Source organism: Rhododendron vialii, chromosome 3a (assembly GCF_030253575.1).
Source record: "Rhododendron vialii isolate Sample 1 chromosome 3a, ASM3025357v1".
Classification (NCBI taxonomy): domain Eukaryota; kingdom Viridiplantae; phylum Streptophyta; class Magnoliopsida; order Ericales; family Ericaceae; genus Rhododendron; species Rhododendron vialii.
In genome coordinates, this window is record NC_080559.1 from 1100827 (window position 1) to 1121284 (window position 20458).

The 20458-nt window shown below is 38.8% G+C and overlaps 3 protein-coding genes across 4 annotated transcripts; all 3 read left to right on the forward strand.

Annotated features, from left to right (window-relative positions):
- The first annotated feature begins 1917 nt into the window (after positions 1–1917).
- Positions 1918–9348, forward strand: LOC131320778 (protein STRUBBELIG-RECEPTOR FAMILY 2). Of its 2 annotated transcripts, XM_058351621.1 has the most exons (17): positions 1931–2132; positions 2574–2721; positions 3645–3777; positions 3857–3928; positions 4015–4080; positions 4211–4282; positions 4359–4430; positions 4826–4897; positions 4982–5047; positions 5126–5191; positions 5703–6034; positions 6562–6827; positions 6914–7179; positions 7672–7819; positions 8066–8205; positions 8290–8446; positions 8998–9348. In XM_058351621.1, the coding sequence occupies exons 2-17, from the start codon at positions 2607–2609 to the stop codon at positions 9169–9171; spliced, it is 2217 nt and encodes a 738-aa protein (XP_058207604.1). In that variant the 5' UTR covers positions 1931–2132; positions 2574–2606; the 3' UTR covers positions 9172–9348. The 2 variants fall into 2 exon arrangements, with proteins under 2 accessions (XP_058207605.1, XP_058207604.1); XM_058351622.1 differs by lacking the exons at positions 8066–8205; positions 8290–8446 and having other exon boundaries at positions 1918–2132.
- Positions 9349–11341: 1993 nt separating this feature from the next.
- Positions 11342–15201, forward strand: LOC131320779 (outer envelope pore protein 16-3, chloroplastic/mitochondrial). Its single transcript, XM_058351623.1, has 3 exons — positions 11342–11501; positions 12835–13178; positions 14858–15201. The coding sequence occupies exons 2-3, from the start codon at positions 12848–12850 to the stop codon at positions 15004–15006; spliced, it is 480 nt and encodes a 159-aa protein (XP_058207606.1). The 5' UTR covers positions 11342–11501; positions 12835–12847; the 3' UTR covers positions 15007–15201.
- A 994-nt stretch (positions 15202–16195) lies between these two features.
- LOC131320780 (rhodanese-like domain-containing protein 9, chloroplastic) lies at positions 16196–19584 on the forward strand. The gene is made up of 6 exons (XM_058351624.1): positions 16196–16366; positions 17105–17355; positions 17490–17640; positions 18547–18632; positions 19007–19111; positions 19312–19584. The coding sequence occupies exons 1-6, from the start codon at positions 16320–16322 to the stop codon at positions 19380–19382; spliced, it is 711 nt and encodes a 236-aa protein (XP_058207607.1). The 5' UTR covers positions 16196–16319; the 3' UTR covers positions 19383–19584.
- The last annotated feature ends 874 nt before the right edge of the window (positions 19585–20458 follow it).

Consider the following 20458-nt stretch of genomic DNA (forward strand, 5'->3'; position numbering starts at 1 on the left):
TGTTTGTGTTTATTTGTTGGGATAAACTCAAGATGATTGAATCTGTTCGGTTCCACTTGGTTTTCCCACAACCCTGAAACTGGTTTGCTGGACGTTTTTTTGTTGGGATAGACCATAACATGACTCTGCATCTGTTTTGTGTTTTGTGTTGTCAAACATGAAACTGATTTGTTGGCATTTCAACTGCTGTTTGTTGTTTTTTTTTTATTACTGCTGCTTAGATGGAACTGATGTATCCTTCTGTGGATACATTGGTTAAATGGAAATATGCCACTGCTTGTACTACTGCATTTTACACCCAGGTTGAGACCAACTGCTCAAGGAAAAATTATTCAGTTCCTCCGGGGCATGGCCACGTGGTGCCTCAATTCCCTCCACACACCGATGTGGGTCTCAAAACATTGTCTCTGAGCCCCACTCTAATGTGTGGTGTTGGAGGGATTTGAGGTACACCTTGTGGCATGCGAAACTGAATAATTATTTTTATGAAAGGGCGAGTTGCGGTGGCAGCATAATTACCTTTGGAGAAATACAAGTCTTTGTTCATTTTTTCAGGTAGTCGTTTTTGAAAACACAAGAACAAATGGTTGCTATGTCTGTTAGTCTTTGGAAAGATATGTCAGTGCAGACCTCTGGAAAGTGTTGCCACAGTTAGGGTTCAATCCTTTCAATTAACTGATCTATTCTCAAAGAACCTTTCTAATAAACTGTTCTATTTGCACGCAACACTCACAGCGGGCACGGAACCATTTTGGTAACGTGTGGGCCTCTAACCACTTTGAGGAACCCGCGGTGTACTATGGGAGTGTAGTGCACAATTTGAATCTTGCATTTCGATTACCAATGATTTAGATTTTATCTCAACAATAGACTGTTTGGTTCTGCAATAGCCGAGATAACTAAATCATTAATTATCGAGATGAACGACTCGGATCGCACTCTACTCGCTGCACTACAAGAACCCCAAGTCGCCTTTGTGAGTGCATGGGGGCCACTTACCCATTGATAATGTGAGTGTGTGGTATTTTGTACAATTTCTATGCCTCTTAACACTTTTGTTACAAGAATTTTAGATAAGTCAAAAAATTCAACGTTTAATTTAATTTTCTTTTCTGATTTTTTTTTCCCAAATAGGATTACTCTGTTTTTTTATTCGTCTTGCCAAGCAAAATCCATTAGCAAACCATTTTGGAAAAAATATAAAAATAAAGATTACATATTTATTTTGTTAATCCATTCTCAGTCTAACTTTTACTATTATAGTTTTTCACCTAATTAGTTTTTTTTTTTTTGTCATCATTATTACTTCACTTTATAATTTCTGTTTGATTCTACTTAAACGTGGTAGTCCCTTAGTCACGCGATTCTTCAAAAATACTTTGTGCTATCGCTATCAATCCGGCCCAAATCCCGCACAAATAATACTTCCAGACGAGTTAAGTTTACTGCTCTTATTCAATTTATCAAAATGTTATTCAGATTCGATGAACATCTCAATGTAGATTTTTGAAAGTATATAAGAGGGATTTTTGCTTAGCCGTTCGAGCCTGCTTATGACACCAATCATTTTTTTGTAGTAAAGCGGGGAATATGGGATCCGTAGTAGGAGAAAAAACTACCTGTTTGATCGAGTTTGCTATCCGAGAATTTATACCTTTATAGTGCGTGCTTCTGAAAGTGCGCGTTGCTGTCCTTGTGCTTTCAATCCTCACCCTCATGAAACTTTAGAAGTTTTGGATGTATTTCAAAGACATTTTCACACCCGCGCTTGCGTTCCCTCCCACGCACCCGCATGCGAAGTATGCCACTTAGGTAGCCCTCACTTGAAAGTTTTTTTTTTTGATCCGCCTCACTTGTAAGTTGTAAACAAAAAATAGCAACAGTGATAGCAGGAGCGGAAAAATACAGGTTTTTCTCTCTCCCCTTAAACCGTGTGGCACGTGCCTTCCCTAACGACTTAAACCGTTTTATCCCACCTGAATGCTGACTCAGCAAGATTCTCTCTCTCTAGACTCCCCTCTCTCTAACCGCTTCAGTACCTCGAGTAACCCATAACAGAGCTCTCACCCCAACCAATTCTCTCTCTCTCTCTCTCTCTCTAGAGTCATCAACAGAGTAAAGCTTCTCCCAAGGTATTCGCAAACCCTAATTCTCTGGAGTTAAATCTATACAAACACGACTCTTGCACATGGAGTACATGCAGTACACAAGTTGTTTCTTGATCACTGCTTTTCATTCATCCCTCTGAATCGCTAATTAACCGTCCATTTCATGACACTTTTCAACTCGAATATATCTGTAACATTTCCAGCAAATTTCTCTCTCTCTCTCTCTCTCTCTCTCTCTGTTTGTGTGTGCGTGTTGATTAATCGGTGATACATAGAGAAAATTTCATTCGAAGGCATTCCAAAACCCTACTTATGTTTAAATTTAAGTCGATGCGTTTAGGATTCTGTCATTCATCACTAGTTCAGCGTGGATTTCACTAGTTGTAGTGAGTACTACAACCTCATTGCGTTGTTCTTCATTACGTGTAGACTTGAACGATCGACTGGATTTCTGTGTGTTTTCAGTGAAATACTGGTTGTTCGAACGTATATCGTCGTATGTACATTGGAAGAGTGAAAATGGCGAAGTTGTGCGTATGGTTGTATCTCTCTGTAATGGCCTTGTTTGCAGTTCTGGTTCCCGAGGCCTCGGCTCACACCGGCTATCTTGACGGTAGTTCACCCAAATCATTCCTTTCTCCTTCCTGAAATTCTTGTAGTTTTTTAAAATCTGTTTTGCCTGCGAATCGTTTTAATTTATTTGAGGGCTTATCTTGTTAATGCTTCGGATATAAAGTAATGATGAACAAGGAATTGATGATCTTGTATAAACTTTTGTGGAAAAAATGCTATGTTCGTTGAATTGGGGTTATGACCATTCTGAAAGCTATTTCATTTTTTTTTTTTTTAATCTTCCGTTCCGAATTGTTGATTTTGGGAAAACAACTGTGTTTGTTGATTTAGGGTAGGTAAACTGATATTAGGAATTAGTTGCACAATTCTATTTTGTTCAAAATCCTTTGTTTGTTTCCAAGATTTGTTCTTGAAAGTCAAGAATAACGAAAGAGAGAAGTTAAAACACCCTTTTTTTTTGTTTGGTTGGACTGAGAAATTGATAGACGTTTCAAAAAAATTCAGAAATTTTGTTTGGTGACTCATAGCAAAAAGAGGACAAATAATTTCCTATCCTTATCCTTTCCTTCAATAAACCCTAGATCCAAACATGACATTGCTATTAATGGACTTAGGTACTGCACAAATCAGAGCCTCATTTTCATTTATCCTTCTGTCAGTTATAGCTTAGCTGTCTAACCAGGATAATCACTACACAAGTGAACCAAGAGAAATAGTTGTAGGGTGAAAATCGACGAGTTCATTTATAAAGGTGGCCATTCATGAAAGCTGGGTTACACAATCACAAGTTTGCTTTGCTAATGTTTGTCCGTGACAAGTTGATTAAGTAGTTGGTCCACTAGCCTATTGGCCCCAGAACGTTGCTGTTGTGACCTCTTTACTTTTAACAAGATTGGTTTCTTTTGCATGACTCTAAATTCTGTGAACATAAACATAACAAACTGGGTTCGCTTCTTCATGCAGTCCTGGCTCTTCAAGATCTTTACACTTCTCTGAACAGACCACCTCAACTGAAGGGATGGAGACTGGGTGATGCGGACCCATGTGAAGAATCATGGACAGGAGTTTCGTGTTTTGGATCATTGGTCATACACATGTAACTACACTTTAAGTCTCATAATTAACTAGATGTCAATTTGCCAAAAATAATTAACGCGTTTCACTTGCTTATACAGTGAACTACGTGGGCTGGAGCTTACTGGAAATCTAGGTTCCCACCTCACCGACCTCCTCAGTCTGAAACAGCTGTAAGTATTCCTGTAAAATCTTCCATTAATGAAAGTACGGAAGGGTTAATCATATGTAATGTATCTCATATGCTTCTTTATTTTAGGGATGCTAGCTTCAATAACATTAGCGGCGAAATTCCATCCAACCTACCTTTTAATGCCACACACATGTAAGATATCTGTTTTCAACAAAGTGTATTGTACTGCATGCAGTAACTTCAATTCAATGTGATTGATTAGCATTATGTTTTCTTCTCTTTCCACCCTCTTTCTTTTCATGTACTGGTTCTGTAAATGCAGAAATTTGGCTTGTAACAACTTTACAGCAAATATCCCATCCTCCTTGATCTCCATGAGGAATCTTCGGCATCTGTAAGTTGTTTATCCAATGATTGCCTAATTTGCCATTTTATTTTGATCATCCTTAGTAATAAATATTTTGTTGCAGGAATTTGAGCCACAATTCATTATCTGGGCCCATAGGAAATGTATTTGATGGGCTTCTGAATCTAAGAGAAATGTATGATATTTTCCTTAATTTTTTTTCCTTTGCACTTGAAATGAAGAACTTCTATTGATGTCTGAATTGTCGGTAGTTATGATGGTAATTAGACATCTATTGTCATTTAATCTTTACTGAACTTTACTTAGGGGGATGCCAAAACAAAGGTCAGGCATTCATGCATATAGAAGGCTCTTTATGGTCAATTTTCTGAATTTCTAAACCACTTTTACTTGTGTGGTTGAAACGATCCAAACAGTTTGTTAAGTAGGTTAGAATTTAGTAAAACTGGCACAGAAGCACAGATCACTCGGGAATAAACCATGGAAGAATATAAATTTGTTTGTCATGGAAGAACATAAATTTGTTTGTCTTGTCCCCTTTACCTATTTAGATTGACTCCTTACCGACAGGGATCTATCAAACAACAACTTCAATGGAGATCTACCTAGTTCCTTTGGGACGCTGATGAATCTTCATAGATTGTGAGTCTTATTTCACTTGGTTTGTTAGCAAATTCTCTCTCAGCTGTTCTTTCTTTCCTGTTATTTATTTCGCATTCAATGCAGGTTCTTGCAGAATAATGGATTCACTGGATCAGTAATCCTATTGTCTGGTCTTCCTCTCACTGACCTGTAGGTTTCCTTGACAAGTTTTGGACCCTCTTTCCATTTCCTTTGTTTGATTGCTTACCTGCGTATATCTGTTGTCAGGGACATACGAGACAATCATTTCAGTGGTCTTATTCCTAACCAATTTCAACATATACTTAATCTTTGGTAAGCTAACAAAACCCTGTCATTATTTCTTTCATGGGCATGTATTCAGCAGCGGAGCCAATAAGGCCCGGCACTAAATTCTTTGAATACTGCACTTTGACAGTCTGACTTATTTGGTCCTTCTAAAGTTATGTATAGGTCGAACAAAAATCATTTTTAGCCCTTAATGGGTGATCAATGGATGACAGATAACATGATTGCATACATAGAAAGAGATCTTTGATAGCAATGCTGATCATGCAAGATTTAGAAAACATGAGAACTCGTCATGGTTTACTCCAACATCTTTGTGCTAAAGACTACATTAATGAGTATATCAATGTTTCACTTGGGTTTTGAGTGCAAAAGTGAATACTATCCATTGTTGCTCATTGCGCTTTTTTTGTTATTTCCAGTTGAGTTTGGGTTTTAGTAGTTGTCCCGAATGATGTAAATATTAGGCTCCGCCCCAAAGTTATAACTGCCAAACCATGTTATTAACTGATGATTTTGCCTCTTGATTCGCATTTAGGTTGGACGGAAATAGTCTCAAGGCAGGAGGAGACGACCCGCCGTGGGATTTCCCACTGCTAAATGTAACGGCTGGGCAGAATGTCAAAAGTCCTCCAACTACTGAGTCAAGCGCCATCGAGAGAAATCCTTCTCATAAAGCAGGTGGACACAAGAAGAAAGGTCTAGGTCCTGGGGGTTTAGCCTTTACCCTTGGTGGAGTAACCCTAATGACAACATGTGCAGCACTCATCATTGTGATCCGAATACATCGATCTCATGCCAAAAAGCGCTTAAGAGTGGAAATCTGCGGTGACTGCTCAAACCACTCTCTTCCAATCAGTTCAACCATAGGTTAGGTGCTGCTGACAAGCATATTGAATACTGTCTGTGTCCTCATAGTTTTCAACAGTTAAATACTAGTGTACACTTAAACCAAAGATGAGTTTGCAAATTATTTAAACTATGATGTCATCCCTTGTAACTTTTTCAGCTTAATTTGGTTTTTAAACAGATACAATGCCACATTTAGTTACTGTTCTTGTTCTAAATTTGATTGATAAGATTGAATTGTATATACCGATATATATATAATAACATTTGAAGTGGTTTTGGATGAGGAAATGCTTTTCATATATAAACTGCTTTAAGTAGCAGTACCAAAGCTGTCCGTTCATCCATCCAATGTTGCATTATAGAAATTTTCTTCACTATTTTTCAATGCTTGTGTGCTTACACTTGTTCAAAAATGGAGTTTCAAGTTGACTTCCCAATTTACGATTCCTACACTCTACCAATACTGTACAACTGAAGGTGCATAGATTCTTCTAATGGAACTGTCCCATGGACAGTGATTTAATCGTTTTTAATTGTCGTGACAGAACATTCATCTGGAGCACAAGAGAGCCCACGGACCTCGGGTATCATGTATCTTCCAGTGCTTGCCCCAAGGCGTGTACCACCCAATCGCACCACAAAGGACAGAATGTCTAGAAGAAGTTTCTCTAAGAAACGGAAAATCCCAATCAGTGCGAAAGTTTACACTATGGCAGAGCTTCAATCAGCAACAAATGGTTTAAGTGAGGAGAACTTTCTTGGAGAGGGATCTCTTGGATCTGTTTACAAAGCAGAGCTTCCCAATGGACAAGTAAGAATTCAAAACTTACATCCTCCTTTCAAACTATAAAATGAGATGTAGAATTTAATGGAACTTTTTTCTTTCTTTCTTGCAAGATCTTGGCTTTAAAGAATATCAACACTGTAGTGCTGTCTCACAACGAAGAAGAACAATTCTTGGACGTGATTTGGAATGCAGCCCGGTTGAGACACCCAAACATTGTGACACTTCTAGGTTACTGTTTAGAGCACGGACAACATCTTCTTGTTTATGAGTACGTCAGAAATCTGACTCTAGATGATGCTTTACACTCTGATGCATATATGACTCTCTCTTGGGGCCAACGTCTCAGAATTGCTCTTGGCGTAGCACGAGCTTTGGAGTAAGTATAGAGTACTCAATGCAGTGTTCATTTCAAACTTAGGTTTGGAGTAAGATTTGCTTGGATATTTGTGTTTATCATTTTCTGAAAAGAAGAACAAAAAACTTAGCTTGTTTTGATGGCTAACATATTTTCAGGGGAATATTTTTTGGAAAAGAGCTCATTGTATAGATGTTTTCCAATTCTCTTTTAAAGTTTACTTAAAAAATAATAAGATATTCGGTGTTTGTGTTTCAGAAACAGTTGAAGTGAGTTTTGAAAACTGATTTGAACACTCAACAGAAAATCTATTTTCAATAGAACTGTAGAAAACAGACCAATGGCTGCTAGAAAATCCACCAAGAGTATCTTATCAGTTCATACAATTCATTGTGCTTTCAGAATGCTGTAACGTTTGACAGTAAGGAATGTGTATACCTCCATTACTCCACATACGCTGTTTTTCCTGTGACTAGAAGGAAGAAAAAGTAATGTGTTAATCTATGCTTTCAGCTATTTGCATTCCACATGCATGCCTCCTGTTCCTCACAGCAACTTAAAAGCTGCTAACATCTTACTTGATGAAGAACTTATGCCTCGTCTCTCCGACTGTGGGCTGGCTGTTTTGAGGCCCCTCACAAGCAACAGTGTTAAACTCAAGGTACAGAATGACTAAATTCAGTATTTTCCTACAACTTAGAAGAAGAATCATATCGGTTTTTAAGTAGTGTGATTAGAGACAAGCCTATAGTGTTGGAAAACTGGTTTTGAAATCAATTTTTAATCAGAAGGTAAACTTGAACACATTTCTTAATTGATCAGAAGCATAGAAAAGACCACATAAATTTGGGAAACTCTCTCTATTTATGCCAAGGCTAACAAGCACCATCCATTATCATTGGAACAGGCTTCTGAAATGGCTATTACCAATACCGGCTACGTTGCACCTGAACGCATCCAAAACGGATTTGACAGCGTAAAAGGGGACATATATGCTTTTGGGGTGCTTCTTTTGGAGCTGTTAACGGGAAAGAGGCCTTTCGATGGGTATGATGCTTTTTGTTCTGTCCTTGATCTAGCCTTTTGTTCTATCATTTCCTTACTCAGCTTTTTGGTTCCTTTGATAAATAGTTTTAGACCAAGGGAAAAGCAATCACTGGTAAAATGGGCTTCTTCCCGGCTTCATGACAACGAGTCTTTGGAAAATATGGTTGATCCAAACATGAACAAATTACTCTCCTCCAGGGCTCTCTCTCGGTTTGCTGATATTGTCTCCCTCTGTGTCCAGGTATTACCTGCACTCTCAGCTTTGATATTGTACACGCAACCCCATCTGCTATAGAGCTTGTTTCGATGTTACCTTGCATCTTTGAGAATGCTTCCATTACTTAGTTCCCAATACTCCATTTTGTTCATCAATTTGGCTATTGGTGAAGAAAACAGGATATGGTGAAAGGAAGAAAATTATATCTCGAAATATCTTTTTTTTTCCTTCTATAATTCCACTTTCATGATCTTTCATCATATGAAGAAAAATTATAAATTTTTTTCCAAGGGGGGAACACAAAGAAACATGGTTTTCCTTCTCACTTTTCTTCCTTCTCCCCACCCAACTTCAAGTTTGAAATCCAGCCTAGACTTTCTAATTGGATATGATGTAGAAACTGACAGAAATTGAGTTAGTTGTGATTCGTATTCCTGAGATTTCACATGAACACTGCTTGACCTGCTTATATGAAAACAGTAAAATGTATTTCTTGGAAACCACCTTTGCTTGAATTGATAAGGAAAAACTGATCATTCCACCTTTTCTTTGACTGCATCTGGAATTTGAGACAGGCTGAAAAGGAATTTCGACCGCCAATGGCTGAAATAGTGGAATCACTCTCCTCTCTGATAGATAAGGTGGGGACAGGGGAAACATCTGCAGCAGATAACAACGAAGGTGATCCATTCAATAAGTCCTTCCGTTCGACACGTACCCGCTTTTTTAGCTCACCTGTTAGCTATTGACTCATCTTAAGGAGTTCTTTCATCCTAGTATGGTGTTGTAAAACTAGCTTCTGCTAGCAAAGGGGAACATAACGCATAGCAGTGCTTTTCCACTGTTGCAGTTCTTGATTCTTTGTATGAAAGTTCTTCTGCAAAAACAGTCATGCTAGTTCTTGGAGAACAATAAAAGTCTTCCAATTCACTAAATGTTTACGCCTTCACTTGGGGTTTCCTTTCTTCTTTTCTGTTAATCATTTACAAACCTGTCTTGAGATTCCACCTGAGACACATAATGGAATGCAGGAGCCGCCGGTGGTTAGAATGCATGGTGAATTGGGCTCCGAAAGGGCCCAGTACATTTGCCTCTAACAGGACCGTCCAGTTCCTTTTCGGGACTGGAGAGCATCATGTCCAAAAGCCTTCCAACGGCAAGGTTGTGTTTAGAACTGAATTCCTTATTTTTGCTCATTAGTTATGTCCAACTTCTCAGAACACGAGACCGAGGGCGAATTATTATGAATAAGGCCTAAGGTACCTAAAATACGCACTGGTCTAGCACATACAACGGAAACAAGAAGAACGCAGTACACAACATGCTCTGAAATGTGGTAATGTAAGGGTAGGTCTGAATGGGCTTGGCTTTAAACTGTTTGCAAATGTGCAAGTAATTTTCTTTTTATCTAACTAGACATAGAATATGGTACACCATATTTATCATCAAATTACCATGTGAAACAGATCTGTAAGAGGATTGTAGGAGGATTCCTTGGGGATTATCTTGAAATCCTCCTGGTTCCAGGTCCGTAATATGGACTCCAAAATGTAAATCGCTAGGCTATGGTATTATCAGGTACCATTGCATATTGCGCCATCACCGATTAATCTTGGGATGAGTCATTTTAAATTCTTGAAATTTATTTTGCCTGCTAATATGTAATTAGAAGCCCTTAACCATTCCCATTATGTAACTGAAATATTTTCCTGATAGCTTCTAATAGCTGCTACAGGGTGCATATCGTGAACTAGATTACTTTACTCTCTCATAGTTTCAGTAAAATCTTATTTTGATTGGCGTAGTTACAATTTTATGAAATTAAACTATGCACTACTTATTTCCATATTGCATTTTCTGTTGAATCCTAAATAAAGCGTATTTAATGGAATGTCGCTACAACTCGATGCACGATATACGCTCTTTTACAGAATTTGTACTCTGGTACACGAGACAGAAGTAGCTCATTCCTTTTATGCTCGAACATAATTTAGCATGCAAAGAAATACAAAATGATTTGATTAGCATGTTTTCTCTAAATTCACAAATTGGTGGTTTTGGATAAAGAAGTTAAGTACTACAGTAACTTTTTTTTCCTGTCTTTATTTAATTTTTTTTTTTTTGCATTTGTTTGTTTTGCATCAAACTTTTGTGACTAATTGATTCCTCTCAACGAGAGAAATAAAAAAAGTAAAAAATTATGATCAAAGTCCAACGTTTCAATTTTTACTTGTGCTCTTCTCCTTTGTGTTTTGAAAATCTCTTTTCCGTGCAAAATTAACGGACTTTAGGATGCATGTGTTTGCTTTTTCGAGATTTACATTAATAGCCAAAATGAATGGGACGCATCGGTTCTAGTTAGGTAGTTCATACTGTATGAGTTTTTTGCTCTCATTCAGTAAGGTCAATTTTACCTAGCAAATTGTATTGCCAACCCCCCCTTGTAAACACAGAAACAGAAATGCTAGCTGTTCCTTTTCTAGTCTAGTCTAGAAAAAAAAGGAACGGAAGAAAACTGGCTCGTGGTGCCAAATTTGAAAGTAGAACGTACGGTTTAATGTTTCCCATGTATGGAGTAATAGAAAGCCCTGGAGTCCAGTACTGATTATCTTAGCAAAATCACTCTGCTGGATTTTTATAAGAAATTACTCCACTTTCGAGAGCTGAAGTATTATAGTCTTGATGCTTTGATATCTATATCACTTCACTTCGTGGTGAGATCCATACTATTTCAATCGATAAAAAAGGGGCTGGGGTGAACAAAACTCAACTCCTTTTGGATTGTATCGATTTCTTGAGTCGGACGAGGAGAGAGAGGAACAGAAGTTACAGAATTTGCTCTTCCGTGATTCCAAAATACTACTAGGGTTCCTAGTGGCAAACTCAGAAACTTCAAGGGAGGTTGGTGTAATTTACCGTTAAAATTTCATCACCGTTTTGGGGTCGGGGTTCCAATTGGTCAGGCCGATAGCTTCTCCCTCTCTCTCTCTCTCTCTCTCTCGACTCCGAATCTCCGATCTCTCATAGTCACCAACGCAGTGCAGTTCCTCTACTGCCTTCATCTTTCTCTATCTCCGCGGTAATCTCTCTCTCTAAGTTTTTGTATTAATTACTGTATAGACTTGGAAATATGATCTTAGGGTTTGGGCGTGACCCCAGCGACTTCACCAGAATCAAATTAGTACATTACCACTTGGAGTTTCGATCAAGTCATCAGATAATTCTATCTATCTAATTGTTTCTGATAGGAAAAAAGAAAAAACATTTTTAGTTAATTTGTGGCGCCTTTTACTTGTGTTCTTCTCCCTTGTGTTTTGAAAATCTCTTTTCTGTGCAAAATTAACAGACTTTAGGATGTACGTGTTTGCTTTTTTGAGATTTACATAAATAGGGAAAATGAATTGAATCGACGCATAGGTTCTAGTTAGGTAGTACTGAATGAGTTTTGTGCTCTCAGTAAGGTCAAATTTTCCCTGGCAAATTGTATTGCCAACTCCTTGCAAACACAGAAACAGAAATGCTGTTCTTTTTCTCTAGAAAAGAAAGGAACAAAAGAAAACTGGCTCGTGGTGCCAAATTTGAAAGTAGAACCGTACTGTTTTTTTAATGTTTCCCATGTATGGAGTTATAGAAAGCCCTGGAGTCCAGTACTGAATACAGTTTTTAGCTGTGCATCCCCATGTATACTGGAGGTGAATCCAGCCTAAAAGCTAATCGTTTCCCTCCCCCCCCCCCCCCCCCCCCCCCCCCCCCCCCCGGCACACACACACACACACACAAATGGTGTGCCTAGAATGTGTTGCTAGATCTCTGCTCTAGAAAGCTACAGGCAACAACGAACGCGGTTTGACCTGGGTCCGTTCTTATTGGCTTCTTGTTGTTTTACCCTTAGGAGAAGCCTGTCCGACTAGTGCTTTATTCCTAGCTGCCTTAAGACCCGTAGCTAAGCTGGAACATGTGCATTGCAACTTCAGACATTGAAGAAGGGAAAGCAGATTTTATAATGAACACGTTTGGCGCAAGCCAATGCCGCTAATAAACAGCTCTAGATTTTTGTAAGAAATCACTTCACTTTTGATAGCGCAAGTGTTGTAGTCCTGATGCTTTGATAGCTGTTCTAGTTTTGTATTTTGTACCATAAGTAATGAGAGATTTTTGTGCTTGCAATCATTGTGCCACTGTGGTCTTAGCTGGGAGAAATGTCATTTCCATGTGCACTAAAACCCCTTCAAAAACCAGGAACTGGGTGGAAATTAAAACTGTATTGACTTTTATGTTTCCTATGAAATACCCACTTCTTCTTGTATCAGTTCACAATAGATCGTCTTAACAAAATTACTTCAATTTGGTTGCTGAAGTATTGTACTAGTACCTGATGCTTCAATTTATCTGCTACTTTGGTCAATGCATAGACAAGGGAGAGTAATGGATCCTTCAGAACTTAGGTACTTGGAAGATGAGGGTACCCCAATAATGAAAACAATCAAGGGTGCAACCTCTGGCTTCGTTGCGGGAACTATTTGGGGTACCATAGTTGCTACTTGGCACGATGTGCCTCGGGTTGAGAGAAATGTTGCACTTCCAGGGTTGATAAGGACACTCAAGATGATGGGTAACCATGGCTTGACTTTTGCTGCAATTGGCGGTGTTTTCATAGGCGTAGAGCAGCTGTTGCAGAATTATAGGATGAAGAGGGACTTCATGAATGGAGCTGTTGGTGGTTTTGTTGCTGGGGCTACAGTTCTTGGTTACAAAGGTGAGGATTAGCCTTTGACGCATTTGAATTGTTTGTGTCATTGTTATGGCTTCATTAGGGATAAATTTTTGGATGAATATCTGATTCTATTTTCACCAGCCTGGCAAGGAATAGATGATTTCTGACTTCACTTATTGTCTTTTAATGTTCATTGTCTATAACATGTCAAACGCATTCTGCACGCTACTCTGCATGTTTCTTGCCGTAGTTGGAAGATGCAAGCTTTTATAGTTTCATAGTTGTTGCTTTTCCCAAGTTCATACAAATTTTTGTACTGAAAGTTGAAACCGGAAAATATTTTTTGCGTTCTTTTTCAGTTAGTATTTACTAGAATTTATCGACCATAGTTTCTTTACTATTCAAAACATATATTGTTTCCATCAAAGGAAATTTTTGTTGGGTTAGTATATGGAACTTAAGGTTTTGGGTAGAAATTGGCTGGTTTCAAAGAATCTACATTTGCTGCTCAGATGTTGGATATGCCAACTAATTTTGTTGTGTGTAGAAAAATGGTTGTGCAGAAGTTAAATTTGGTTTCATCTTCTTCCTTTAAGAATATGGCGTGAGCATGAACTGTGGATGCATATCATAAAATTGAGAAAATACTTAAATAGGATATTAGACCTTACTATATATGTGCACTTTGTGTGCAAATCTCACTTAGTAGGTCTTATGTTCTTACTTTTTATGTACAGAATTTCAAAAGTCAACAGAAAAAGTTAACAAATGATAGAGTAGCTTTAAAAAGTGGCCACTTTGCGATGCAGTGGGCTTTGGGGGTCTCTTACTGTTAGAATAATAGTTGTCAGACAAAAATAGTCATGGTTATTAACTTCTTATGGTCGTTATAGCCTGTTAGCCTGTTACACTGTCTTTATGATACTGTGTTGGTCAGCTAAATTTTCGTTGCAATGGCTAGCGAATACTGTTTGTAATTTTTCTTTAACATGTTATGTTGATTTACCTCCATTAGCAATTAAACTATATTTGGCCGCTAAACTCTCAAGCCAAAATCTTCTTATCCTTTTGGTAATTAATTTACAATGTAGCTCAAGTCATACAAAAAAGGTTACGGTTCCTCTTGATGGATACATGCCTGGCCTACTTAACGTAGTCCCCTCATATCTTGAAAGGCTTGGCCAACTGTGATACACAAACTCCAAGTTTCGAAAATTAATATTCGCCAGAAAGATTTGTAGAGTCACCATGCCCATATGCTAGACACATGAAATTACAGCCCCGCATGGGCGACAAATGTTTCCTTGCCTCGGCATCTATTTATGACCACTATTCTCTACTAACAAACCAGATTGAGACCTGGATATCTTGAAAGAGTTGTCTAATATTTCCTGGTTTGTTCCATGAAAAAGAGGTAAAAATATCAATAAAAGCTCAGATGTGGGTTTTGGTTTTTGGACTAGGAGTATTCAAGCGTGCTTATTTAGTGACCTCGTTTTACAATTTATGTTTGATGATAAGTGACTTTCAGTTTTCGATCTCTGGATGAGCACTCACTCTATGGTGTTAGAATTAGTCAAAGGAGTCATTGTAAAGGCCATGTGGGCGCTTGAATGAGCACTAGATCTCTAATCCCAATATACCAAACCAGCCGTCTCTCTAGCTTAGATTATCATCATTTTCTCCCAATTCTTGATCTGATGTTCATGCAATTTCTACAGCAAAAAGCATTCCAACAGCGATTTCTGCTGGCGCAGCGTTTGCTGTCACTTCTGCACTGATTGATGCTGGGGGTCAGACCACCAGAATTGATAATGGCAAGGAGTACTACCCTTACACTCAAAAGAAGCGGCCCACTGTCACTAATTGATCTCTCTTTGCTGCCGCTGAGAAGGCCAAATTTGGCTTGGTTATGTGAAAGCTCTGATCACTATTTACTGGAGTGGCTGAATGTTTTTGGAGATGTAACCATACTCCTGCACTATCTTTTTTCAATGTTTGCTTCTTTTCAGTTCTCAGCGTTTGAGAGGATGGTTTCAATAAAATGCTTTCTTATATTTGTCAATACCCTGGTATTATGGGTTGTTATCTTCCAGTTTAAGATCATTATAGCTGTGAATTGTGGTGAGCACTTTCACGAAGGGTATGGACAGGTCTTGGTCGAGAATTTTTCCGAAAATGTGGGAGCGATGTTAGTAGTAGTTATGTTGGAATGCTGTAAACAATATTAGTTCTTAGCACAATCCGATCAAGCTCTCATTCCACGTATCAATATCTCGTTCCTTTTCCTTCGGATAATACTTCGCAGTTATGAACCATTTCGATCAAATTTCGTCACTAGCTCCTGAAACCTTACCCTAGAAGGAGACTCCTACATTGCGGGTTCGTCTTTTTAACGTCGAACAACAGGGTGTAAACTCTGATGAGCTGAGTCAAGCCTCTTATTTGATTGTTCTAAATTCTCAAGCTTCTACGATTGTTTAGTTGTGAGTTGATTTTGAATGAGCATCGGTTTTGCTTGATCATGAGTTGAGCCTGATTAGATTTCTTCTGATGTGTAGCCTCTAGAAATAACCCAAACATTTAGGTGTTTTATGTCAAGTTCAACTTACGTGCTTAAATTGGTTGGCTAGTTTTGCAAGTCAATCTTGAACAAGCTATTAGATCTTACACCAAATAAACTTGAGTAGCTTGGCTCGCTCCGTCACCCTAACTCTAATGAAAATTATGAGCTTGTAAACATGTGTATTTCATTTTAGTTTTATTGAATGTTGCAGATGGGATATAGAGGGGATGATATATGCGAACAATTTATATCCGTTGTTTGCTACACGGATATAGTTTAGTGGGCAAACGGAAATTCCTCTCTTAGGCCCAAATCTGATGGGCTTTTATAGGATGGAGTGGCCCATCCTCTCATTGGGCCTCCCTTTAAATTCTAGCACCCTCTTCTCATAAATCAATCAGCTTCTCCAGTTGTATTTCTTCTGGCCATATTGCTAAGTTCCAGAAAAAAAAAGGCTTAAAAATTATCCAATCCGATGCATCCACATTGCCACGTGGAAGCAACCCGTTTCGTCTGTTAAATTTCGTGGGCCATTCAAAGCTGCTTGCCATGAAACAATCTGAGAGAGAGAGAGAGAGAGAGAGAGAGAGAGTAAACACATCCACACTCTCTTGAAAATGGCAGGAATTGGTTGCTGCTTTTCTCCAACACTCTCCTCCCGGAGGTAAAGTTTATTCGAACTCAAACTTGCTTCAATTCTACACGCCCCAATGTGAAACTCTGTTTGGTTGCTCAGAAATTGTAGGAAAAGACAAAAGAAAATCACAAATTGCAATTCTCAGTTAAGTGTACAACCAAGAATCCACTTTTACGTGTTGATAAACATTTGGGTTAGTTTCTCTTGCTATTCTTTTTCCTTCCCTCTACGTTCTATAGGCAAAGAATTGCAAGAGAGAATTATTGAGAATGCAAGTGAAAAGGTGCAAAACTGACCTAAAAGGGAATGACGAATTTTGCAAGCCATACGCTATAGGCATTGATTTCAAAAGTGACTTGAGTGGCTCAACCACCCAATTGAATCCATTTTGTTTCCATGGAATTCAATATTGCTTTTATCTGTGTAGTATTTGGACTTCTGAATGTGTAGCAGAACAAGTTGTTTTCAGTATTCCTCGTATTCTTGATTACGATGTTGCTGATTTGGTTAATGAATCCCATGCCATTGGACTTTAAGACCGCGTTTGGATATTGGATTCATGGAGGGGGGATTTGTGGAGGGAAAAGTAAAGGTAACGGAAACACAGCTTGATTTTGTGAACAGAAACCCCGTACTTGATCTTTCTGCCAAAAATTCACCGCTAATCCACAATCCAAACACAGCCTAAGCAATGTGTAACGTATGCAAATGGGATGTCGAAGTCTTTTGAAAGTGCGAATGAGAGATATAGTTGTCTATTTTCAGCAACTTGCGGACACCTTGGTTGGTATTTGAGACTCATCGAGGGCAGACCGTGACAGGGAAACCACTTCGTCGAAGAAATTTGAAAATCAAAGCAGTAGTCAATTATGTAAGTGCAGAGGAAGCTAAGGAGCTTGTAGCAGTTGATGGTTTCACAGTTTTGGACATTCGAGATGCAAAACAATTCGATAGAGCGCATATAAAATCAAGTCATCATGTTCCCCTCTTTATTGAAAACAAAGACAATGATCTTGGTAAAAGCCTACTCTCCTTTAAAATTGTTGTTCTTGTTCAAGTATTTAACTATTTATTGTTCCCATTTTGTTGTAAGAATAGAAATAGTGCTAAACTTTCATGGGGTTATTTGCGCTTAAATGTTACGGTGCAGGCACAATAATAAAGAGGCAAGCACATAATAATTTTGCGGGTTTGTTCTACGGTTTGGCATTCACAAAACTCAATCCTGATTTCGTGGAATCTGTGAAGAGCAAGTTTTCACCAGAATCTAAACTGTTACTTGTCTGTCAGGAAGGACTAAGGTCAGTAATTTCCCATCTTGTTCTATCGCAAACGAAAAGATTTGATGCCAATTCTAATAGCAGTAAGTTGTTTCAGTGAGAAATTCTTAGATGAGCATCGCTGCAAGAAACTCAGTCCCATTACCAAAATGTATACCGCATCTTTTTTTGATAACTCAGGTGTCCGAGCCAGCTCACGCGCACCTCGACTAATCCAAGTGGACCAATCCCACTGCCCAAGCATATTGCATCTTGACGTACAAGTTCTTGTAATAGTTTCTTAGGCATGAACAGGTGATATAGTGGTTTCTCCACTATATACAGGATTCCAGTCCAAATGTTAAGAACTTGAACTTTCTTGGGAATCAGTTTGACAGCTATATTTTTTTTTGGGGTATAGACAAGTATGCATAGACAATTTTTGAAATTCCTACGCAAGTTGGAAAACGCAAAATCATCAAAATTTAGTTGATTATGTTATCATTGTTATGTGACACTTAAGCGGTAACTTAATGAACACAAAAGAAGCAAAGTGAAAAATAAGCCCAACCAGACAACTCTGAGGTATCTACGTGATATTGTCTACTTTGGATTTTCTGAATCAAGTGATGTATCGATGCTTGTTTTTAAACGTCTTCCCTCCGATGGGGTGGAGTGTACTTTCTTTACTTTCTTTTGACCCCTTCTCACTCCGCATCTAAGTCACTTTTGGCAATTGGCGTTATAGTGCAAGGCCTCGGATTCTCTATCACCCCAAACACTGTCTCCCTAATTCAATGCACTCCTAACAACAAGATTGGCCGGAATCCCAAGGCAAGATCGTACAACTGGGATGCATTGGGATAGGGAGACAGGAAACTTGAGAAAGATATCCCCTGCAATGCTGAAACCATTTGAGAGCAACATTGTTCTTTTTGATGCTTTAAGGTCTACATCCGCTGCTCAAAAGCTAGAAGAAGCAGGTTTCAAGAATGTAGCATGTGTAACATCAGGGCTTCAGTCAGTAAAATCAGGTGAAATACAATCCCAGCATATGATTCTACATTGTGTTTGGATCATGTATCTCTAAGGCGGTATTTGTATCAGGAATTCGGATAACAAAATGGGGAAGTTGAAGGATCTAAAGGCTCACAAGGATTAGATCCTCCTTCTTTTCTATTTCATTTTTTTTTCGTAACCCAAATCCTTGATCCAACTACGGTCTGTAGGGATTGCCAAAGGAAAGGAAAATGATTTGTAACCACAGAAATAGTTTTTGCTTATTGAATTCAATATCTTATTATTTCTTCCTTTCCAGCCAGAAGAAAACTATGATCCAAACAGAGTCTTAGTGAATTTGCCTCAGCCTGTGACTAAAGATAATAAAAGCAATACATTTTTTTTGCAGGAATGTTCGACACTGTTGGTTCCACTGAGCTGAAAGATGCAGGCAAGGCTGGTTTGGTTACAATTCAAGGCAAGATCTCTGTCGTGCTTGGAACTGTACTCATCTGTAAGTTCTTTGATACCTAGCCTTCAAAGGCCGTGTTTGGAATATGAAGTTTGTAGGCATATTGACGAAGGGAAAGGAAAATAACAGGAAAATCAATGAAATAAACTTAGAGGCTTTACTTCATTGTCTTCTTATTGAGGCATCTTTTTTAAAATGGTGTTATGAAATTTTATATTTGATTTTACTTTCTTTTTCTCCAGGTGCGTTTCTTTTCATAACCTTCTTCCCTGATCAAGCAGAGAAGCTGCTCGCATTGGCCCCCGGAAGCTAGCCGTTAGAAGAAACCCAATTTTTGTGGTGTTTTTTGTATGCATTCAGCTTGTGATTAGAGGATTTGAATTCCGGAAATTTGCAGCCAAAAATTTGTATTGGGGAATTAAGAGAGAAAAAAAACTGAAGATCTGTAAATGGCAGCGCTATAAGACACCACATGATTTTGGTAAATTTATTTTCAGGCTACTGTTATCATAAAATGTGAAGTTTTGACTATTGGAAACTGTAAATTGGTTTTCCAAGTTAAATACATAATTCAAATTCCATTATTTCTCTCTTTTTTGAATGAACATGTTGCACGAAGCTTCACAAAGTGAGTGGTCTGAACCTGAATTACCCATTCGGGCTTACGACGAGATCCATTCAATGGTCACAGCAGCCAAAACTGTCATCTCATACACAACAATGACGATTTTAGCCATTTGCTTGAGTAAACTCTCTCTTATTTGTTTAAGGTTGAATTGATTCGGAACTGTAGTGGCCCCGGTAACGGGGGCTCAGACCATACACTGAGACGCAGGCCACCGGGCACAATCTGACAGGCCCCCCAGTCCGTGACAAGGGCGAGCCCCGCTATTGTCCCACAACCTCCATGGTGAACCGCTCAGTGAGCAGCGATGAGCCAGGCTCCGTCCCGTCAAGATGGCTCGGGAGTAGCCCTGTACCGGGGATCCTGAAGCCGCGTCATGACGGGTCCCAGATGGTTACAGAAGCACATTGAGCTGTGACCTGACTATGTGTTCTGTAACCGCCTTATCCCATACGTCATGTTCGACGTCACCCGAGACAGTTATCCGAGTGCGCCCTCCACACTCTTGCTTGGGGACCAAGAAAGTCGATGTCTATAAAAGCAAAGGGATTCTAACCTAAAGATGTATGTCATTCTACCTTAATCCTAGACCTACACTATCTTCCCTAAATCTAACTTGATCATCGGAGAGTCACTGGGCTGCCTCCAACCCTAGCGACTTGTTGCAGGTCAAATGGATAGAGCAAGGAACCATGAAAGAAGGAATCAGAGCCCTACCACCGTCCGGATCCCAATTAACTGAACCCCCAGGAACCAAAACCCGA